The following is a 20,619-nucleotide window of genomic DNA, read 5'->3' on the forward strand; positions in this document are numbered from 1 at the left end:
AGGGTGAGGGGAGCAGGACCGGGCTCTGGGAGTGGGGGGCCAGGGGGGAGCAGGGCCGGGGGGAGCAGGACCGGGGGGAGCAGGGCCGGGCTCTGGGATTGGGGGGCCGGGGGGAGCAGGGCCGGGGGGAGCAGGATGGGGGAGCAGGGCCGGGGGGGAGCAGGGCCGGGGGAGCAGGGCCGGGCTCTGGGATTGGGGGGCCGGGGGGAGCAGGGCCGGGGGAGCAGGGCCGGGCTCTGGGATTGGGGGGCCGGGGGGAGCAGGGCCGGGGGGCGCAGGATGGGGGAGCAGGGCCGGGGGGGCGCAGGATGGGGGAGCAGGGCCGGGGGGAGCAGGGCCGGGGGAGCAGGGCCGGGCTCTGGGATTGGGGGGCCGGGGGAGCAGGATGGGGGAGCAGGGCCGGGGGGAGCAGGGCCGGGGGGCGCAGGATGGGGGAGCAGGGCCGGGGGGAGCAGGCCGGGGGAGCAGGGCTGGGGGGAGCAGGACGGGGGAGCAGGGCCGGGCTCTGGGATTGGGGGGCCGGGGGGAGCAGGGCCGGGGGGAGCAGGATGGGGGAGCAGGGCCGGGGGGAGCAGGGCCGGGGGAGCAGGGCCGGGCTCTGGGATTGGGGGGCCGGGGGAGCAAGGCCGGGGGGAGCAGGACGGGGGAGCAGGGCTGGGGGGAGCAGGGCCGGGGGGGAGCAGGGCTGGGCTCTGGGAGTGGGTGGCTGGGGGGACCAGGGCCAGGGGGAGCAGGGCCGGGGGAGCAGGGCCGGGCTCTGGGATTGGGGGGCCGGGGGGAGCAGGGCCGGGGGGAGCAGGCCGGGGGAGCAGGGCCGGGCTCTGGGAGTGGGGGGCCAGGGGGGAGCAGGGCCGGGGGGAGCAGGGCCGGGGGAGCAGGGCCGGGCTCTGGGATTGGGGGGCTGGGGGGAGCAGGGCGGGGGGAGCAGGGCCGGGGGGAGCAGGGCCGGGCTCTGGGATTGGGGGGGCCGGGGGGGAGCAGGGCCGGGGGGAGCAGGATGGGGGAGCAGGGCCGGGGGGAGCAGGGCCGGGGGAGCAGGGCCGGGCTCTGGGATTGGGGGGGCCGGGGGAGCAGGGCCGGGGGGAGCAGGACGGGGGAGCAGGGCTGGGGGGAGCAGGGCCGGGGGGAGCAGGGCTGGGCTCTGGGAGTGGGGGGCTGGGGGGACCAGGGCCAGGGGGAGCAGGGCCGGGGGAGCAGGGCCGGGCTCTGGGATTGGGGGGCCGGGGGAGCAGGGCCGGGGGAGCAGGGCCGGGGGAGCAGGGCCGGGCTCTGGGATTGGGGGGCTAGGGGGAGCAGGGCGGGGGGAGCAGGGCCGGGGGAGCAGGGCCGGGCTCTGGGATTGGGGGGCCGGGGGGAGCAGGGCCGGGGGGCGCAGGCCGGGGGAGCAGGGCCGGGGGAGCAGGGCCGGGGGGAGCAGGCCGGGGGAGCAGGGCCGGGGGGAGCAGGCCGGGGGGAGCAGGGCCGGGGGGTGCAGGCCGGGGGAGCAGGGCCGGGCTCTGGGATTGGGGGGCCGGGGGGAGCAGGGACGGGGGAGCAGGGACGGGGGGAGCGGGACGGGGGAGCAGGGCCGGGCTCTGGGATTGGGGGGCTGGGGGGAGCAGGGCCGGGGGGAGCAGGGCCGGGGGAGCAGGGCCGGGCTCTGGGATTGGGGGGCCGGGGGAGCAGGGCCGGGGGGAGCAGGCCGGGGGAGCAGGGCCGGGCTCTGGGATTGGGGGGCCAGGGGGGAGCAGGCCGGGGGAGCAGGGCCGGGGCCCCCGCTGCCCCCTTGCCCCGAGGCAGAGCCGGTGCCCGGGCTGGGTGGGCGCCGCCCTGAGGCCGGGGTCTCCTTGCAGGCACAGTGGGATCCTGTCAGCCTACGGGCTGGCCCTGGCGGACGTGGTGCACGAGGCCCAGGAGCCCTGCTCCCTGCGCTACGGGCCCGAGGCCTATGGCCAGCTGGACGAGCGCATCGCGGCGCTGGAGACAGAGTGTGTGCGGGCACTGCAGGCCCAGGGCTTCCCCAGGTACCCGCCCCACAGGCCCAGGGCTGCCCTCGGGGGGCAGGGGGCTGCATGCAGGCTGGACTCCCCGAGGGCCCGTCACCCTCAGCCCAGGGATTTGCGTCAGCACCTCCCACTGCTTCCTCTGGGCGGCTGGGATGGACTCTCGGGGGGGGGGGGGGAGGGGCAGGCGGGCTCTCTGGTGGGGGGTGGGGGGGGCGATGGGCTCGGGGGGGCGGACAGGCTCTCGGGGCGGGGGGCAGGTGGGCTCTCAGGGGAGGGCGATGGGCTCTGGGGGGGCGGACAGGCTCTCGGGGTGGGGGGCAGGTGGGCTCTTGGGGGAGGGCGATGGGCTCGGGGGGGGCAGACAGGCTCTCAGGGGGCAGGTGGGCTCTCGGGGGAGGGCGATGGGCTCTGGGGGGGCGGACAGGCTCTCAGGGGGCAGGGGGCAGGTGGGCTCTCGCGGGAGGGCGATGGGCTCTGGGGGGGCGGACAGGCTCTCAGGGGGCAGGGGGCAGGTGGGCTCTTGGGGGAGGGCGATGGGCTCTGGGGGGCCAGACAGGCTCGCGGGGGGCAGGGGACAGGTGGGCTCTCGTGAGGGACGATGGGCTTTCTGGGAGCAGGGGGCAGGTGGGCTGTCAGGGGAGGATGATGGGCTCTGGGGGGGCGGACAGGCTCTCAAGGGGCAGGGGGCAGGGGGCAGGTGGGCTCTTGGGGGAGGGCGATGGGCTCTGGGGGAGCAGACAGGCTCTCAGGGGGCGGGGGGCAGGTGGGCTCTCGGGGGAGGATGATGGGCTCTGGGGGGCCAGACAGGCTCGCAGGGGGCAGGGGACAGGTGGGCTCTCGTGAGGGACGATGGGCTCTCTGGGAGCAGGGGGGCTCTCAGGGGGACGGAGAGGCTCTTGGGGGAGTTCTGGAGGGTGAGTGATGATGGACGTCCCGGGGGGCAATGGGAAATGCTGTGCTGGGGGACCAGCTAACCCCACCCTCCACGCCCAGGTCTCAGATCTGCACGGAGCCCTTCCTGCACTTGCGCTACGAGCGCACGGACTGCAACCTCATGTGCTCGGCCAAGGGGCACCCGGCCACGTCCGATTCCTGCCGGGCTGGGGACTTCCGCGCCGCCTTCTCCAGCAGGTTGGTGTCACTTGCCCCATGCGGGGGTCTGGGCCTCTCCTTCCCCCCACAGTACTGGGGCCGAGGCTGCCTCCCAGAACGACTGACTTGCACTGGGGCACAATCCTGAGGGCCCAGGGGTTAGTGGGCAGCACCTGCCCAGGACTCACTGGAGACTTGCCTTGTGGCTGCCAGGCCACTGCCCCTGCCCCACCTGTGGCCCAGAGGACCCCACCTTGCCCCCAGCGCCCTCGGCTGCCCTGCAAGGAGTGCAGTGGGGTTTGTTCCCAGCCACGTGCCGGGCTGCTGGGCGTCTCTGCAGCCCTGGTGCAGCATGTTCCTGGGCTAACAGCGGCCTGGCCCTGCAGGTACCTGAAGGAGTTTGGCTTCACCATCCCTGGGCGCCCTGTGATGGTGGATGACGTGCGTGTGCGAGGCATTGGCAGCACCGGGATTGGCCAGGACGAGCCAGTCGCGGCCAGCGGGAGACCTGCCCGCGTGGAGACGGTGAGACCCAGGCAGCAGCACTCTCCCACCCCCCGTGTGCACCCCTCTCCCCCCCGGGGCTGTGGAGAGGGCTTGCTCCCTCCCTTCCTAGGGGCAGGCGGGCTCTGGGACGGGGCAGAACCTATCCCAGGGCAATCCCACAATGCCCCTGCCAGTCAGCGATCTGCCGGTCCTCTCCCATGCCCTGCCTCAGAGCAGCTCCTGGGGGCTCAGCTCCTCCCAGACAGCCCTGCCCCGGGGGCAGGGCATGCGGTGTGGCACAGTGGGCACCTCTCCTGGGCAGCACAGGCCCGCGGGGCGCTGAGTGCAGGAGGGCAGGCTGGCTGTGCTGAGCCCTGTCCTGTGGGTCCGGAAGGCTCTTCTGGGGCAGGGCAAGATCAGTGCCTGGGTCTTGATACGAGAAGTCAATCTTCCGCTTTACTCTGCACTGGTTAGGCCTCAACTGGAGTATTGTGTCCAGTTCTGGGCACCGCATTTCAAGAAAGATGTGGAGAAATTGGAGAGGGTCCAGAGAAGAGCAACAAGAATGATTAAAGGTCTTGAGAACATGACCTATGAAGGAAGGCTGAAGGAATTGGGTTTGTTTAGTTTGGAAAAGAGAAGACTGAGAGGGGACATGATAGCAGTTTTCAGGTATCTAAAAGGGTGTCATCAGGAGGAGGGAGAAAACTTGTTCACCTTAGCCTCCAATGATAGAACAAGAAGCAATGGGCTTAAACTGCAGCAAGGGAGATTTAGGTTGGACATTAGGAAAAAGTTCCTAACTGTCAGGGTAGTTAAACACTGGAATAGATTGCCTAGGGAGGTTGTGGAATCTCCATCGCTGGAGATATTTAAGAGTAGGTTAGATAAATGTCTATTAGGGATGGTCTAGACAGTATTTGGTCCTGCCATGATGGCAGGGGACTGGACTCGATGACCTCTCGAGGTCGCTTTCAGTCCTAGAGTCTATGAGTCTACGAGTCTTGCCTGGCCTGGCCCCTCAGTCTGAACTGCTGGGACACTGGCTCCATCTGTGCCAGGGTGCAGGGGAGAGGGTTCCCTGTTAGTGATGCACAACGGGGCGGGGTTGGGGAAACCTGGGCCCAAGCACTCTCAGGGCATCCCCTCTTCTCCCTGGGCAGGTGACTCGCTGCTATTTTGCTGATGGCTACCTGGACACCTGCGTGTACCTGCTGGAGAATCTGTCCTGGGACCACTCCATCCCTGGCCCCAGCATCATCATCGATAAGAACAGGTGGGAGGGGGGTAGATGAAGCCTGGATGCTTGGGATTCTATGCTTGTCGCTGGGGAGAGAACCTGGGCCAATGGTTAAAGCAGGACTCTGGGCATCAGGACGCCTGGGTTATCTGCCCGGCATCGAGAGGGAGAGCTGGGCGGGGCTGAGATCGGAGGTCAGCGCTCCTGGGTGCTGTTTCCAGCCCAGGCTCCAACTTGCTCTGTGACTGGGGAAGTCTCTGTCATTCCTGCGCGAGAGGCTGTGCAGGTGCTTCAGGGAGTTCTGGAGGGTGAGTGATGATGGACGTCCCCGGGGGGGTACTGCCTTGGGGAACCCTCTCACGGGCATGTGCACTAACACAGCCTTGTCCCTCAGCACCATCCTCATCGAGCCGGGCTGCACGGCCTCCATCACCCGCCACGGGGACATCAGCATTGCCGTAGGCTCCGAGAAGCAGGGCCCCATCAGCACCCAGCTCAACACCATCCAGCTCTCCATCTTCTCCCACCGCTTCATGGGCATTGCAGGTGAGGCTGCGGCACCAGGCCAGCCCCCAGGCCCACTCTACGTGTGTGTCGTCCAGGAGCTTATCTCCTTCTTTTTTGAACCCTCTTATAGTCTTGGCTTCACAACATCCTCTGGCAAAGAGTTCCACAGCTTGACTGTGGGTTGTGCAAAGGAATACTGCCTTTGGTTTGTTTTAAACCTGCTGCCTATTAATGGCTGGTTTGGAAACAACAAATCCTGCATCTCCGCAGGGGGTTAGACTAGGTGGCTGCTGCGGTCCCTTCTAACCCTGCGCTTCTGTGATTCTAGTTTCATTGGGTGACCCCTGGTTCTTGTGTTAGGTGGAGGAGTAAATGACACTTCCCTGTTCACGTTCTCCACATCATTCAGGATTTTTAGATCTCTATTATATCCTCCCTTAGTTGTCTGTTTCTAAGATCAGAAGTCCCAGTCTTGTTAATCTCTCTTCCTGTGTACGTTTTCCAATTCCAATATATCTTTTTTGAGATGGGGCGACCACATCTGCACACAGTATTCAAGCTGTGGGCGACCATGGATTTATATAGAGACAACATGATATTTTCTGTCTTCTTATCTCTCCCTTTCTTAACGATTCTCAGCATTCTGTTCACTTTTTTGGCTGCCGCTGCACAGTGAGTGGATGTTTTCAGAGAACTCTCCACAGTTACTCCAAGATCGTTCCTGAATGGTAACAGCTAATTTAGACCTCATAAATGTGTCTGTGGAGTTGGGATGATGTTTTCCAATGTGCATCACTTTGCATTTATCACCACTGAATTTCACCTGCCATTCTGCTGCCCATGTTAGGACTTCCTCTCATCCCCCCTTGGTTCTTGTCACCCAGACAGAAAGCAGAAGGCCCGAGTGCAAAGTGCAGGCAATGCCATGTTTATTGGTGTTACCAAACAAGCAGAATCCACAGCTCTGTAGGCCAGCAGAGCTTTTCCCTATCCCCTCCTCTTCAGTAACAGGTCATCCTGCATCCTCAAGCATTTGGCCATAAAACTGTTCTGCTCTGAAACACCAGTAACCCAATCTGTCCTCAGACCCTGAAGCACAGACTGCTCACTCACAGAATCAGCATGGAGACATTCCTGTTCCAACACCATTGTCTTCCCAACAAGCTGGCCACACACAGTCACTTGCTTATGGGGCTGCTCTACTTTCTTAACAGCTTCTACTGCATCTGAGACCCTTTTAAAGCTGCCCCCACTGGATCTTTCAAAAGGAAAGTCAGTGGATCCATTCACAGCAGAAAATTTCTGGCTAGTAGGAACTGAAACTTCCTTGATCAAATCACTTTCACAACCTTCAGCTGCAGTAAACTGCTTGCAAAGACTACCCTGACGATTCCTTTCCCTAGGAACCTTTCTAAGCACCAATTCATCCCTCACAGAAATTATGCCCTTACCCTCTGTCACGGAGTTTGGGAGAGGCAAGGCCCTGCACCTCCGGCTTCCTGCTATTCACCGTGACTCTCAGCCAGGCAGTAACACAGAAGGTTTATTTAGATGACAGAAACACAGTCCAAGACAGCTCTTGTAGGTACAGACAACAGGACCCCCTCAGTCAGGTCCATCTTGGGGAGCCCCTGGGAGGTCAAAGCCCTGTCTGGGCTCCCCTCCATTTTCCCAGCCATCTCCAAACTGAAACTCTCCAGCCCCTCCTCTGGCCTTTGTCTCTTTCCCGGGGCCAGGAGGTCACCTGATCCCTTTGTTCTCCAACACCTTTGTCACAGAGTTCCTGGGCAATGCTCTGGAACTGCTCCCTACAAAGCCAGTCCGGACTCTGGGGGAGCCTCCTCTCTGTGAGCAGACTGTCTTCAGAGCAAGAACCTCACACGGCTTCCACCTTCCTGGGTCTGACCTTGGAGCATTCAGCATATGCCCCTCCGTGGGGAAGCCAGAGGTCCAGCGTGCACCCCAATTTTGCAGTCAGACATGACTCTTAGCCAGCCAGTAACACAGAGTTTTATTAGACGACAGGAACATGGTCTAAAACAGAGCTTGTAGGTACAGAGAACAGGAGGGGCAGTGAACCAGACCCCCACATCTGCCCTCACTCCTCGTCCCCAGCCAGCTCCAAATTGACTCCCTCTCTAGCCCCTCCTCCTCTGGGCTTTGTTTCTTTCCCGGGCCAGTAGGTCACCTGATTCCTTTGTTCCCCCACATCTTTAGCATCCCCTTGCAAGGGGGAAGGGCCCTGGCCATTAGTTGCCAGGAGACAGAGTGTCGGCCATTTATGCATACTGGCCCTTTGCTCTGCAACAATCTCACCCCCTAGAGACTTAAGAACTGCATAGGGGAAACTGAGGCACCCACCCAGTATTCAGAGGAAAAATTAAGAGCAGCCCGACTTTGTCACAACCTTCAGCTGGCACCTTTGTAGAGGAGGGCCCCAGGTCATTAGCTGCCAGGAGACAGAGTGTCAGCCATTTTATGTCCAGACAGCATCACATCTGCCCTCTACTGCTCTACAACAATCACACCCCTTTCTCCCACAACCTAGATACTTAAGAACTGCATAGGGGAAACTGAGGCACCCACACAGTATTCAGAAAAAACATTAAGAACAGTCTCACTTCGTCACATCCTCTTCACCTGGGGCTTGGTCTAAAGGAACACTTCCCTGAGTCACAACAGACTCTTTCTGGGTCTTACTCACATCCATGATCACTTTTGGCTCATCACATGGATTCCTACAGAATCGCCTTTCAGGCAAACTCATAGACTCACTAGATAAAAGATTAGAAACATTCTCCTTGGGGGAGGGATAGCTCAGTGGTTTGAGCATTGGCCTGCTAAACCCAGGGTTGGGAGTTCAATTCTTGAGGGGGCCATTTAGGGAAGTGGGCATTGGTCCTGCTTTGAGGAGGGGGTTGGACTAGATGATCTCCTGAGGTCCCTTCCAACCCTAATAATCTGTGATTCCTTCCCTTGGCCATGAACAAGTTCAGGAATCTTTTTCTTCTTGCTACAAGTTGTCAAACTGTCAGTGGGTAACACAATTAAATCACCTTCATGCTCTCCTTGTGCCCTGGCTAGGGTATTACCCTAATCAGACAGAGTTGCTACACCCTTTTCCAACCACACATTAGCAACAGGCAAACTACAAGAACCAGAATTGTCTGATCTCTGGGATTTCACTAGGACACTAACTGGATGCAACCTAGTTACAGTGCCATTCTACCCAGCAGACACAAACTTAGGACCTTCTCTTCTTGGGCTTTAGTTGAATCCAGAACCAACTCTGAGACACCTGCACTATTCTTCACCATCACAGGCTGAAAGGCACCTTCTGTCTGCTCCACAGACACAGAAGAACCGGAGACACATTCTCCTTCACCAGACACACAGCTTGGGATCACATTTCCCTTGTCCCAGCACACAGGGCTGTTCACAGACAACTGCTTGGAGACCGAGGTAGCTCCCTCCATAGGCAAATCAATACCCCTGACAGACACAGGCACATTTCCTTCACTGTCACATTTCTCCACACAGGAAACAGGTAAGGGATAGGGACACTCATCTTCCACTATCCTTGTCTTCCCAAACTGCTGACTAGACAAAGCCATCAGCTCACAAGGCTGCCTAGGCTCATTCAGACTTTCCCTATCAGGCACATTGCCACTCTCCACAGATAAACTGCTGCTATTCTCACTACACTGAGCTACTTCCAGCAAATCACAGTTTCCCATTTCAGGTTCACTTTTACAACTGCACTAGCCACCAATCCATCACCCATCACAAATCTCCCCTTTCCTTCCTCAGTTAGGGCTTCCACCTGACCAGCCACTTTCATCTGCTCCTGAGAAACATTTTTCTGACCAATGAGATCTTTCTGCTCCTGATCTAACTCCAGATTCACTTATGAATTACTAGACAGACATTCAGACACTTCATTCACTGACAAACTGCTTTTTTGCACAGGCACACTTTTGAAGAAACCCTCCCCAGCCAAATCATTGCCCATAATAGACACAGATTTAAGATCATTCCTGTCGTGTGACTGGCTACTTGAACTGAACAAAGCATTAATATTTTCCCCGATCAAAAGGTCCTTAGGCAATAACTTCCTTACCCCAGCTATAACTTCATTCCATTCAAGGTGGATTCTGGCTGAAGGCACACGGACAGTAAACTTATAGAGGACTACAACATTCACACTCCGATTGGTAAATAATCTTCCTCTTTGACAAGAACTGCTTTAACTAGAGTGATGTTAAAAGCCATAATTTGCCCTAAACAGCTTTTACCATTGACTTTTACATTATCTATGAATTTTTTCATTACCACTCCCATACATAGTTTGTAACCTATCCGTTAAATTGGCCTCTGTACCCAATGACTGGAAGTTAGCTAATGTAATGCCAATATTTTAAAAGGGCTCTAGAAGTGATCCCGGTAATTACAGACCAGTAAGTCTAACGTCGGTACCGAGCAAATTAGTCGAAACAATAGTAAAGAATAAAATTTTCAGACACATAGAAAAACATAAACTGTTGGGCAAAAGCCAACATGGTTCCTCTAAAGGGAAATCGTGTCTCACTAATCTATTAGAGTTCTTTGAAGGGGTCAACAAACATGTGGACAAGGGGGATCCAGTGGACATAGTGTACTTAGATTTCCAGAAAGCCTTTGACAAGGTCCCTCACCAAGGGGACAAAAGGGGATAAAAGGGAAGGCCCTTTCATGCATTGAGAACTGGTTAAAAGACAGGGAACAAAGGGTAAGAATTAATGGTAAATTCTCAGAATGGAGATGGGTAGCTAGTGGTGTTCCCCAAGGGTCAGTCCTAGGACCAATCCTATTCAACTTATTCATAAATGATCTGGAAAAAGGGGTAAGCAGTGAGGTGACAAAGTTTGCAGATGGTACTAAACTGCTTAAGATAGTTAAGACCAAAGCAGACTGTGAAGAACTTCAAAAAGATCTCACAAAACTAAGTGATTGGGCAACAAACTGGCAAATGAAATTGAATGTGGCTAAATGTAAAGTGATGCACATTGGAAAAAATAACCTCAACTATACATACAATACGATGGGGGCTAATTTAGCTACAACAGGTCAGGAAGAAGATCTTGGAGTCATCGCGGATAGTTTTCTGATGTCCACGCAGCGTGCAGAGGCGGTCAAAAAAGCAAACAGGATGTTAGGAATCATTAGAAAGGGGATAGAGAATAAGACTGAGAATATATTATTGCCCTTAAATAAATCCATGGTATGCCCACATCTTGAATACTGCATACAGATGTGGTCTCCTTATCTCAAAAAAGATACGCTGACACTAGAAAAGGTTCAGAGAAGGGCAACTAAAATGATTAGCAAAAAGAACAGGAGTACTTGTGGCACCTTAGAGGCTAACAAATTTATTTCAGCATGAGCTTTCGTGAGCTACAGCTCACTTCTTCAGATGCACAGAATGGAACACACAGACAGGAGATATTTATACATACAGAGAACATGAAAAGGTGGAAGTATGCATACCAACAGGAAGAGTCTAATCAATTGAGATGAGCTATTGTCGTCAGCAGGGGAAAAAAAACTTTTGAAGTGATAATTAAGATGACCCATAGAAGGTGTGAGGAGAACTTAACGTATGGAAATAGATTCAGTTAGTGTAATGACCCAGCCATTCAAGTCAGTGGCACTGCTATGGGTACCTGCATGGCCCCACAGTATGCCAACATCTTTATGGCTGACTTAGAACGACGCTTCCTGAGCTCTCGTTACCTAACGCCCCTACTCTACTTGCACTACATTGATGACATCTTCATCATCTGGACTCATGGAAAAGAAGCCCTTGAGGAATTCCACCGTGATTTTAACAATTTCCATCCCACCATCAACCTCAGTGTAGATCAGTCCACACAAGCAGTCCATTTCCTAGACACTACTGTGGTAATAAGCGATGGTCACATAAACACCACCCTATACCGGAAACCCACTGACCGCTATACTTACCTACATGCCTCCAGCTTCCATCCAGGACACACCACACGATCCATCCAACCAAGCTCTAAGATACAACCCGTATTTGCTCCAATCCCTCAGACAGAGATAAACACCTACAAGATTTCTATCAAGCATTCTTAAAACTACAATACCCACCTGCTGAAGTAAAAAAACAGATTGACAGAGCCAGAAGAGTACCCAGAAGCCACCTACTACAGGACAGGCCCAACAAAGAAAATAACAGAACACCACTAGCCATCACCTACAGCCCCCAACTAAAACCTCTCCAGCGCATCATCAAAGATCTACAACCTATCCTTAAAGATGATCCCCCTCACTCTCACAGATCCTGGGAGACAGGCCAGTCCTCGCTTATAGACAGCCTCCCAACCTGAAACAAATACTCACCAGCGGCTGCACACCATACAACATAAACACTAACCCAGGAACCTATCCTTGCAACAAAGCCCGATGCCAGCTCTGTCCACATATCAATTCAAGTGACACCATCAAAGGACCTAATCACATCAGCCATGCTATCAGGGGTTTGTTCACCTGCACATCTACCAACGTGATATATGCCATCATGTGCCAGCAATGCCCCTCTGCCATGTACATTGGCCAAACCGGGCAGTCTCTTCGCAAAAGAATAAATGGACACAAATCTGACATCAGGAATCATAACATTCAAAAACCAGTGGGAGAACACTTCAACCTCTCTAACCACTCACTGACAGACTTGAAGGTGGCAGTTTTGCAACAAAAAAACTTTGAAAACAGACTCCAAAGAGAGACTGCTGAACTCGAATTAATGCAGATTAAACACAATTAACTCAGGCCTTAACAGAGACTGGGAATGGCTGGGTCATTACACTAATTGAATCTATTTCCCTATGTTAAGTTCTCCTCGCACCTTCTATGGGTCATCTTAATTATCACTTCAAAAGTTTTTTTTCCCTGCTGACAATAGCTCATCTCAGTTGATTAGACTCTTCCTGTTGGTATGCATACTTCCACCTTTTCATGTTCTCTGGATGTATAAATATCTCCTGTCTGTGTGTTCCATTCTGTGCATCCGATGAAGTGAGCTGTAGCCCACGAAAGCTCATGCTGAAATAAATTTGTTAGTCTCTAAGGTGCCACAAGTCCTCTTGTTCTTTTTGCGGATACAGACTAACACGGCTGCTACTCTGAAACCTAAAATGATTAGGGGTTTGGAGAGGGTTCCATACGAGGAAAGATTAAAGAGGCTAGGCCTCTTCAGCTTGGAAAGGAGTAGACTAAGGGGAGATATGATAGAGGTATATAAAATCATGAGTGATGTGGAGAAAGTGGATAAGGAAAAGTTATTTACTTATTCCCATAATACAAGAACTAGGGGCCACCAAATGAAATTAATACGTAGCAGGTTTAAAACAAATAAAAGGAAGTTCTTCTTCACACAGCGCACAGTCAACCTGTGGAACTCCTTGCCTGAGGAGGTTGTGAAGGCTGGGACTGTAACAGGGTTTAGAAGGGAACTGGATAAATTCATGGAGGTTAAGTTCATCAATGGCTATTAGCCAGGATGGGTAAAGAATGGTGTCCCTAGCCTCTGTTCGTCAGAGGGTGGAGATGGATGGCAGGAGAGAGATCACTTGATCATTGCCTGTTAGGTTCACTCCCTCTGGGGCACCTGGCATTGGCCACTGTCGATAGATACTGGGCTGGATGGACCTTTGGTCTGACCCGGTACGGCCGTTCTTATGTTCTTTTAGTACTGGCACAAGTTATGGAGTCACCTTCTGCTGAACTCACAGTAACAGCAGTGACATTAAAGGTGGCCGTGTCTTTGGTTACACCCAGACAACTGCTCAGAGTTATACAACATACCCAGGGCCAGCTCTACAGTTTTCGCTGCCCCAAGCAGCACACCGAGTTGCCGCCGCGGGCGGGGGGGAGCATTCTGTGTGCCCTTAAGGCGGCAGGCGGGTTTCTGCAGCGATGGCAATTCGGCAGCAGCTTCTATGTTTAACTGAAGCCGCCCCAGACACATAGACAATAATACTATTTAACTCAAGTATCATCATAAATGTTAATATTCATTTTTTGATCTTTGAATTAAAGCCATAGCAATGATAGACTATCAGGGTTGGAAGGGACCTCAGGAGGTCATCTAGTGCAGTGGTTCCCACACTTTTGCACTGGTGACCCCTTTCACACAGCAGCCTCTGAGTGCGACCCCCCCACTTATAAATTAAAAACACTTTTCTGTATATTTAATACCATTATAAATACTGGAGGCAAAGCGGGATTTAGGGTGGAGGCTGACAGCTCATGACCTCCATGTAATAACCACACGACCCCTGGAGGGGTCCTGACCCCCAGTTTGAGAACCCCTGATCTAGTCCATCCCCCTGCTCAAAGCAGGACCAATCCCTAGGCAGATTTTTGCCCCAGATTCCTAAATGCCCAAACCACTGAGCTAAGACTTGTTTGCTTACATCACAAGACCTGAACAAACACCTCCCCTTCTACCTCTAACAATGCCGGCTGCATTTCCAAGCTCTGGTCATTTACATATTTTCCTAATCAGTTTCTACAGTTCGGCCCTGGGCCGTCTGGGAGGTAGTTAACCCTTTCTGGCCCTGTCACCTTTCAATGAGACAGTATATTACACTCCTAAGGTTACACCAGCCTAGAGTGGCCAGATGTCCCGATTTTATAGGGACAGTCCTGATGTTTGGGGCTTTGTCTTCTATAGGCTCCTATTACCCCCCACCCCCATCCTGGTTTTTCAGATTTGCTGTCTGTTCACCCTACACCAGTCCCATCACCATTTCAGGCAAAACAGCCCCTCCCCTCCCCCCCGGACTGTCGCCATGTCAAGGAAACTGAGCCACACTTAGGCTTCATAAAAATACTACAGAAACTCCCCCCTTTGAGTGCTCTCAGCTGGGCCCGTCCCACAAGCCTGGCGGGGGGGCTGGGCAAGGCAGTGCTTGGATGGGAGACTTCCCAGGATGCCAGAAGCTGCCGGGAGCAGCAGGGGGGCCCAGTAGGGGACACGGTCCCCGTGCAGTTAGTGCTGAACCCAGTGCAGCACTGGGGGGCGCGGCACAGCTGGAAGTGTTGCTAGGGTCTCTGGCCCTCATACCCCAGAGTCGGAGTGTTAATCCCACTGTCCTGGCCCCATTCTAATTGGGTGGAGCGCCTTCTGCCTCTCCAAATTCCCCCTGGAGCTTCAGCGGAGCACAGACTCTCCTTCACTTCCTGTTCCAAGCTGCTGAAGAGCCCTGCTGTGTGGTTGTACCCAGCTGTTCCATGCTCCACCCCAGAGGCAGCTGATTTCATATAGCATCTTTCAAACAAACTGTGGCCCAAGGGTCGCCCCGGTTCAGTCAGGGGTGTGGGGCACAAGAGGCATGTAGGACAGGGAAGTGAGAGGCATTTGTGGCTGAGATTTCGGAGGAGCTGCTGTGTCCATGATGCAGAGGCCTAGAGGTGCTGGAGTGGCGGTGAAGAAGGCTCGTGCACGGAGAGCGTGTGGCACTGATGTGAAGTGCAGACCCGCTGGTGCTGGGGAAGTGGGGGAGAGTTGGACTCGTGATGCCTGCTGGAGCCAGGGGTGGAGGGGGACTGCTCAGCCTGCCGAGCTGCCTAGGCCGTGGGAAGGGTGGGTGCGTGGCCTGGGGGGGCCCGTGGGGCTGGGATTCCTATGGAACTGCTCCCTCCTTGGCCCTGGTAGCAGTCGCTTCATCTCGCCCTGCAGAGCAGATGGGCCGGATCCTGCAGAGAACGGCCATCTCCACCAACATCAAGGAACGGCTGGACTTCTCGTGTGCCCTCTTCGGGCCGGACGGGGGGCTGGTGTCCAACGCTCCCCACATCCCCGTGCACCTGGGTGCCATGCAGGAAACTGTCCAGTTCCAGGTAGGCGCAACCCCGGCACACACCTCTTGGGCATCCCCCTGCGACCTTGCTCTGCGCTTCGTGGGCTGGGCCTGCGGCTCCCCCTGGGCAGCCCTGAGCACCGCTCTCGGTGCCATTTCAGATCCGGAACCTCGGGGCTGACCTGAATGAGGGCGACGTGATCCTCAGCAACCACCCATGTGCGGGGGGCAGCCATCTCCCAGACTTGACTGTCATCACACCCGTGAGTATCACCAGCAGGGCCTGGGCAAGGCGCAGCTGGTGCCACTGGCTGCAGCTCCCCATGGCCAGGGCTGGCTTTACGCTGATTCCCCCAATTCCCTGGAATCGGGCCCTGCGCCAAAGAGGGCCCTGCGCCTAAGGGGGTCCTTCTCCCGGGGTCTTCGGCAGCATTTCGGCGGTGGGGGGTTCACTCCGGGGTCTTTGGCGGCATTTTGGCGGTGGGGGGTCCTTCGGTGCCGTGGAAGACCCAAAGCGGATCCCCCACCGCCAAAACCCCAGACCGCTGTCGAGTATTCCTATTGGGTCCCGTGGGTCATAAAACCGGCCCTGCCCATGTCAGATCCAGCCAGAAGCTATTCCCTGTCTGGAGGCAGCCCTGGGGCCCACAAGTGACATGAGTTTATGGGTCTCAGCCCATTCCTGAACAGGCAGGTCTCCCCACATCAGAGGTGCCAGCCCCCAGGGCACTGTAGCCTCAACAGAGAGGCCAGGGGCCAAGTGGGGCTGACAGGATGGTGACTCAGGGCAGCGGGTGTCCCAAAGGCAGAGGCAGTGGGTGGGGGTTGCCCCACACCTGGCTGTACCCTGCCTGGAGCCTGTGCAGGGCATGTGGCTCCCTGGCCCCAATTCAAGCTGCTCTCCCCTCCCAGGTGTTCTGGCCAGGGGTGCCAAGGCCTGTGTTCTTCGTCGCCAGCCGTGGGCACCACGCGGACATCGGCGGCATCACACCCGGCTCCATGCCCCCACACTCCAAGGTGCTGCAGGAGGAAGGCGCCATCTTTGTGTCCTTTAAGCTGGTGAAGGATGGAGTCTTCCAGGAGGAGGGTGAGTCTGCTGAGGGCAGGATGGCGGCTCCATGCGTGAGCTGGGAGGAGCAGCTAAGCAGCCTTGGGCTGGATTTGCATGCGAATGGGAGACCCCCAAAGGGATCCCCGCGCTCTGGTCACGGGGGAGCCGTCTTCCTGACCCTGGCATGAGCTCCCCTTCAGCACCAGCAGGGTGGGTGAGCTCGGTCTCCCAGCCCTGCGGGGGGTGCAGGATTTGTTCGTTGGGTGTTTGCCTCCCCAAGGCCCCAGGCTGTGGATTGGGTAGCTCTCGGCCCCCGATAGCACCGTCCTGCCCAGTCGGGACCCTGGGAGCCAGTGTGCCCCTTGGGGAGTGAATATCCCAGCATGCAGTGCAGCCCGTGGTGCATCCTGGCACCTGTCTCCAGGGGCCGGCTCACACCTGCCCTTCCTCTCAGCAGCTGTGAGCGAGGCCCTGATGGCTCCCGGCTGCATCCCAGGCAGCAGCGGCACCCGCAACCTCCAGGACAACCTGTCGGACCTGCGGGCGCAGGTGGCAGCCAATCAGAAGGGGATCCAGCTGGTGAGCGAGCTGATTGGCCTGTATGGGTTGGAGGTGGTGCAGACCTACATGGCACACATCCAGGTAAGGGGGTGGGGCCTGGCCTGAGTTCCTGGGGCTGTTTGCCCTGATCTGTGTGCAAAGCAGCGGGACCCCTGGGCTCCCCTGCTCCCCACATCTTGCTCCCAGCCGCGCCCCGCCCCCCTCACTGCCCCGCTCTGCCCCACAGGCCAACGCGGAGGTGGCAGTGCGGGACATGCTGAAGGGATTCGCCGCTCGCTGGGGGGCAGCGATGCACCCCATGGTGGTGCAGGCGCAGGACCACATGGACGACGGCTCCCCCATCCGGCTGAAGGTGGAGGTTGACCCACAAGAGGTGAGCCAAGCCTTTCTGCTGGGGGTCGGGGCTGATGTCAGGAGCTCTTGTGAGGGAGGGGGATCTGTAGGGGGAGGAATGAGGGGGGTAGCAGGAGCATGAGAGAGTTGGGGGGAGCTAGCTGGCAGGAGGAGAGTTAACCTAAAGGTGGGTGACCCAGGGGCAGAGGTAACCTCCCATCTGATGGGTGAGCAAGGAAGGGGCTGAGGGTGACTTGGGGTGAATCTGTGGGGGAGGAGCTAGGATATTGGGGCAACTCTGATGGGGGAGGTGGGTGCTGGGCTGACCCAGGATGGGGGCAAAGAGGGGCCGGGTTGCTGGGCTGACCTCTGGGCTAGGGGGGAAGGGCTGGAATGAAGGGGGGCCAGGTGGAGGAGGTGGGTGCTGGGCTGATCCAGGCTGGGGGAAGGGGGGCCGGGCACCTGGGCTGACCCCTCTCTGGGGGGAGGTGGGTGTAGGCTGATCCAGGCTGGGGTGAAGGGGGGCCGGGTGCCTGGGCTGACCCCACTCTGGGGGGAGGTGGGTGTGGGCTGATCCAGGCTGGGGTGAAGGGGGGCCAGGCGCCTGGGCTGACCCCTGTCGGGGGGGAGGTGGGTGCTGGGCTGATCCAGGCTGGGGTGAAGGGGGCCGGGTGGCTGGGCTAACCCCTATGGGGGGGGAGGTGGGTGCTGGGCTGATCCAGGCTGGGGTGAAGGGGGCCGGGCGGCTGGGCTAACCCCTATGGGGGGGAGGTGGGTGCTGGGCTGATCCAGGCTGGGGGAAGGGGGGCCAGGCGCCTGGGCTGACCCCTCTCGGGGGGGAGGTGGGTGCTGGGCTGATCCAGGCTGGGGTGAAGGGGCCGGGCGGCTGGGCTGACCCCTATCGGGGTGGGGGCAGAGCCCTGTTCTGACCCGGCTCTCCGCAGGGCAGTGCCGTGTTTGATTTCTCTGGCTCTGGCCCCGAGGTGCATGGGAACTGCAACGCCCCCCGGGCCATCACCCTCTCGGCACTGATCTACTGCCTGCGCTGCATGGTGGGCCAGGACATCCCGCTCAACCAGGTGGGGCCCTGCACTGGGGTGCTGGGGGGTGGGGGGAGTTCCCCTCCCCCCAGCCTGCTCTCCCTTCGGTCCACGCTAGGAACAGGACAGTTAGTGTTGCGGGGGGAACCTGCCCACTGCAAACTGAGCTGAGACCCAGCAAACTCCTAGCACGCAGCAGCCAGTGACTGCCCCCGGGCTTGTCTCAGGGGTGAGGCCCCAGGCCAGGGGGGAGAGGGGTCTGCAGGGCAGAATGGTGGGTGCTGGGGGGCATGTGCCTGAGCCTCTTTATACAGGAGCAGGGGGGAGCCAGGGCATCTCCTCCCAGACTGTGCCCCCATGCCAGGGATCCCAGGGGCATGACACGCAGCAGAGCGCAGCCGTCCCCAGGTCCCCCCATACACTGCTCCTCCTTGAGCCGAGATGGGGTGCTGCAGGCCGGGGTACAGCAAAGCTGGGGGCTGAGGTCTCTGGGTGGGGCTGGGGCTGGCGCAGGGCACTGAGAGCTGAGGTCTCTGGGTGGGGCTGGGGCTGGCGCAGGGTCCTGGGAGCTGAGGTCTCTGGGTGGGGCTGGGGCTGGCGCAGGGCACTGAGGGCTGAGGTCTCTGGGTGGGGCTGGGGCTGGCGCAGGGCGCTGAGGGCTGAGGTCTCTGGGTGGGGCTGGGGCTGGCACAGGGCACTGAGGGCTGAGGTCTCTAGGTGGGATTGGGGCTGGCGCAGGGTGCTGGGAGCTGAGGTCTCTGGGTGGGACTGGGGCTGGCGCAGGGCGCTGAGGGCTGAGGTCTCTGGGTGGGACTGGGTCTGGCGCAGGGCACTGAGGGCTGAGGTCTCTGAGGTCTCTGGGCGGAGCTGCATCTGGCACAGGGTGCTGGGAGATGAGGTCTCTGGGTGGGGATGGGGCTGGCGCAGGGCACTGCGAGCTGAGGTCTCTAGGTGGGGCTGGGGCTGGCGCAGGGTGCTGGGAGCTGAGGTCTCTGGGTGGTGCCGGGGCCAGCACAGGGTGCTGGGAGCTGAAGTCTCTGGGTGGGGCTGGGGCTGGCATAGGATGCTGGGAGCAGAGGTCTCTGGGTGGTGCTGGGGCCAGCACAGGGCACTGGGAGCTGAGCTCTCTGGGTGGGACAGGGGCTGGCGCAGGGCGCTGGGAGCTGAGGTCTCTAGGTGGGGCTGGGGCTGGCGCAGGGTGCTGGGAGCTGAGGTCTCTGGGTGGGGCTGGGGCTGGCGCAGGGTGCTGGGAGATGAGGTCTCTGGGTGGGGATGGGGCTGGCGCAGGGCGCTGGGAGCTGAGGTCTCTGGGTGGGACTGGGGCTGGCGCAGGGCGCTGAGGGCTGAGGTCTCTGGGTGGGGATGGGGCTGGCGCAGGGCACTGGGAGCTGAGGTCTCTGGGTGGGGCTGGGGCTGGCGCAGGGTGCTGGGAGCTGAGGTCTCTGGATGGGGCTGGGGCTGGCGCAGGGCGCTGGGAGCTGAGGTCTCTAGGTGGGGCTGGGGCTGGCGCAGGGTGCTGGGAGCTGAGGTCTCTGGGTGGGGCTGGGGCTGGCGCAGGGTGCTGGGAGATGAGGTCTCTGGGTGGGGATGGGGCTGGCGCAGGGCACTGGGAGCTGAGGTCTCTGGGTGGGACTGGGGCTGGCGCAGGGCGCTGAGGGCTGAGGTCTCTGGGTGGGGATGGGGCTGGCGCAGGGCACTGGGAGCTGAGGTCTCTGGGTGGGACTGGGGCTGGCGCAGGGCGCTGAGGGCTGAGGTCTCTGGGTGGGGATGGGGCTGGCGCAGGGCACTGGGAGCTGAGGTCTCTGGGTGGGACTGGGGCTGGCGCAGGGCACTGGGAGGTGAGGTCTCTAGGTGGGGCTGGGGCTGGCGCAGGGTGCTGGGAGATGAGGTCTCTGGGTGGGGATGGGGCTGGCGCAGGGCGCTGGGAGCTGAGGTCTCTGGGTGGGACTGGGGCTGGCACAGGGCCCTGGGAGCTGAGGTCTCTGGGCAGAGCCGGGGCCAGCACAGGGTGCTGGGAGCTGAGGTCTCTGGGTGGGACTGGGGCTGGCACAGGGTGCTGGGAGCTGAGGTCTCTGGGTGGGACTGGGGCTGGCACAGGGTGCTGGGAGCTGAGGTCTCTGGGTGGTGCCGGGGCCAGCACAGGGTGCTGGGAGCTGAGGTCTCTGGGTGGGACTGGGGCTGGCACAGGGTGCTGGGAGCTGAGGTCTCTGGGTGGGACTGGGGCTGGCGCAGGGCACTGGGAGCTGAGGTCTCTAGGTGGAGCTGGGGCTGGCAAAGGGTGCTGGGAGCTGAAGTTTCTGGGTGGCGCTGGGGCTGGCATAGGATGCTGGGAGCAGAGGTCTCTGAGTGGTGCCGGGGCCAGCACAGGGCACTGGGAGCTGAGGTCTCTGGGTGGGACTGGGGCTGGCACAGGGTGCTGGGAGCTGAGGTCTCTGGGTGGGACTGGGGCTGGCGCAGG

The 20,619-nt window shown here is 58.8% G+C and overlaps 1 protein-coding gene across 1 annotated transcript in view; it reads left to right on the forward strand.

The window, feature by feature from the left end:
• The window catches only part of LOC115647228 (5-oxoprolinase-like), a 60,660-nt gene that overhangs the window by 14,599 nt on the left and 25,442 nt on the right, over positions 1-20,619 (forward strand). The window contains exons 11-21 of the mRNA XM_030554071.1: positions 1,833-2,003; positions 2,979-3,116; positions 3,464-3,602; positions 4,727-4,839; positions 5,198-5,349; positions 15,056-15,216; positions 15,338-15,439; positions 16,089-16,263; positions 16,685-16,869; positions 17,015-17,161; positions 18,066-18,200. Coding sequence (XP_030409931.1) covers positions 1,833-2,003; positions 2,979-3,116; positions 3,464-3,602; positions 4,727-4,839; positions 5,198-5,349; positions 15,056-15,216; positions 15,338-15,439; positions 16,089-16,263; positions 16,685-16,869; positions 17,015-17,161; positions 18,066-18,200 — 1,618 coding nt within the window. The remainder of the gene's footprint in view (positions 1-1,832; positions 2,004-2,978; positions 3,117-3,463; positions 3,603-4,726; positions 4,840-5,197; positions 5,350-15,055; positions 15,217-15,337; positions 15,440-16,088; positions 16,264-16,684; positions 16,870-17,014; positions 17,162-18,065; positions 18,201-20,619) is intronic.

This window comes from Gopherus evgoodei, chromosome 2 (genome assembly GCF_007399415.2).
Source record: "Gopherus evgoodei ecotype Sinaloan lineage chromosome 2, rGopEvg1_v1.p, whole genome shotgun sequence".
Classification (NCBI taxonomy): domain Eukaryota; kingdom Metazoa; phylum Chordata; order Testudines; family Testudinidae; genus Gopherus; species Gopherus evgoodei.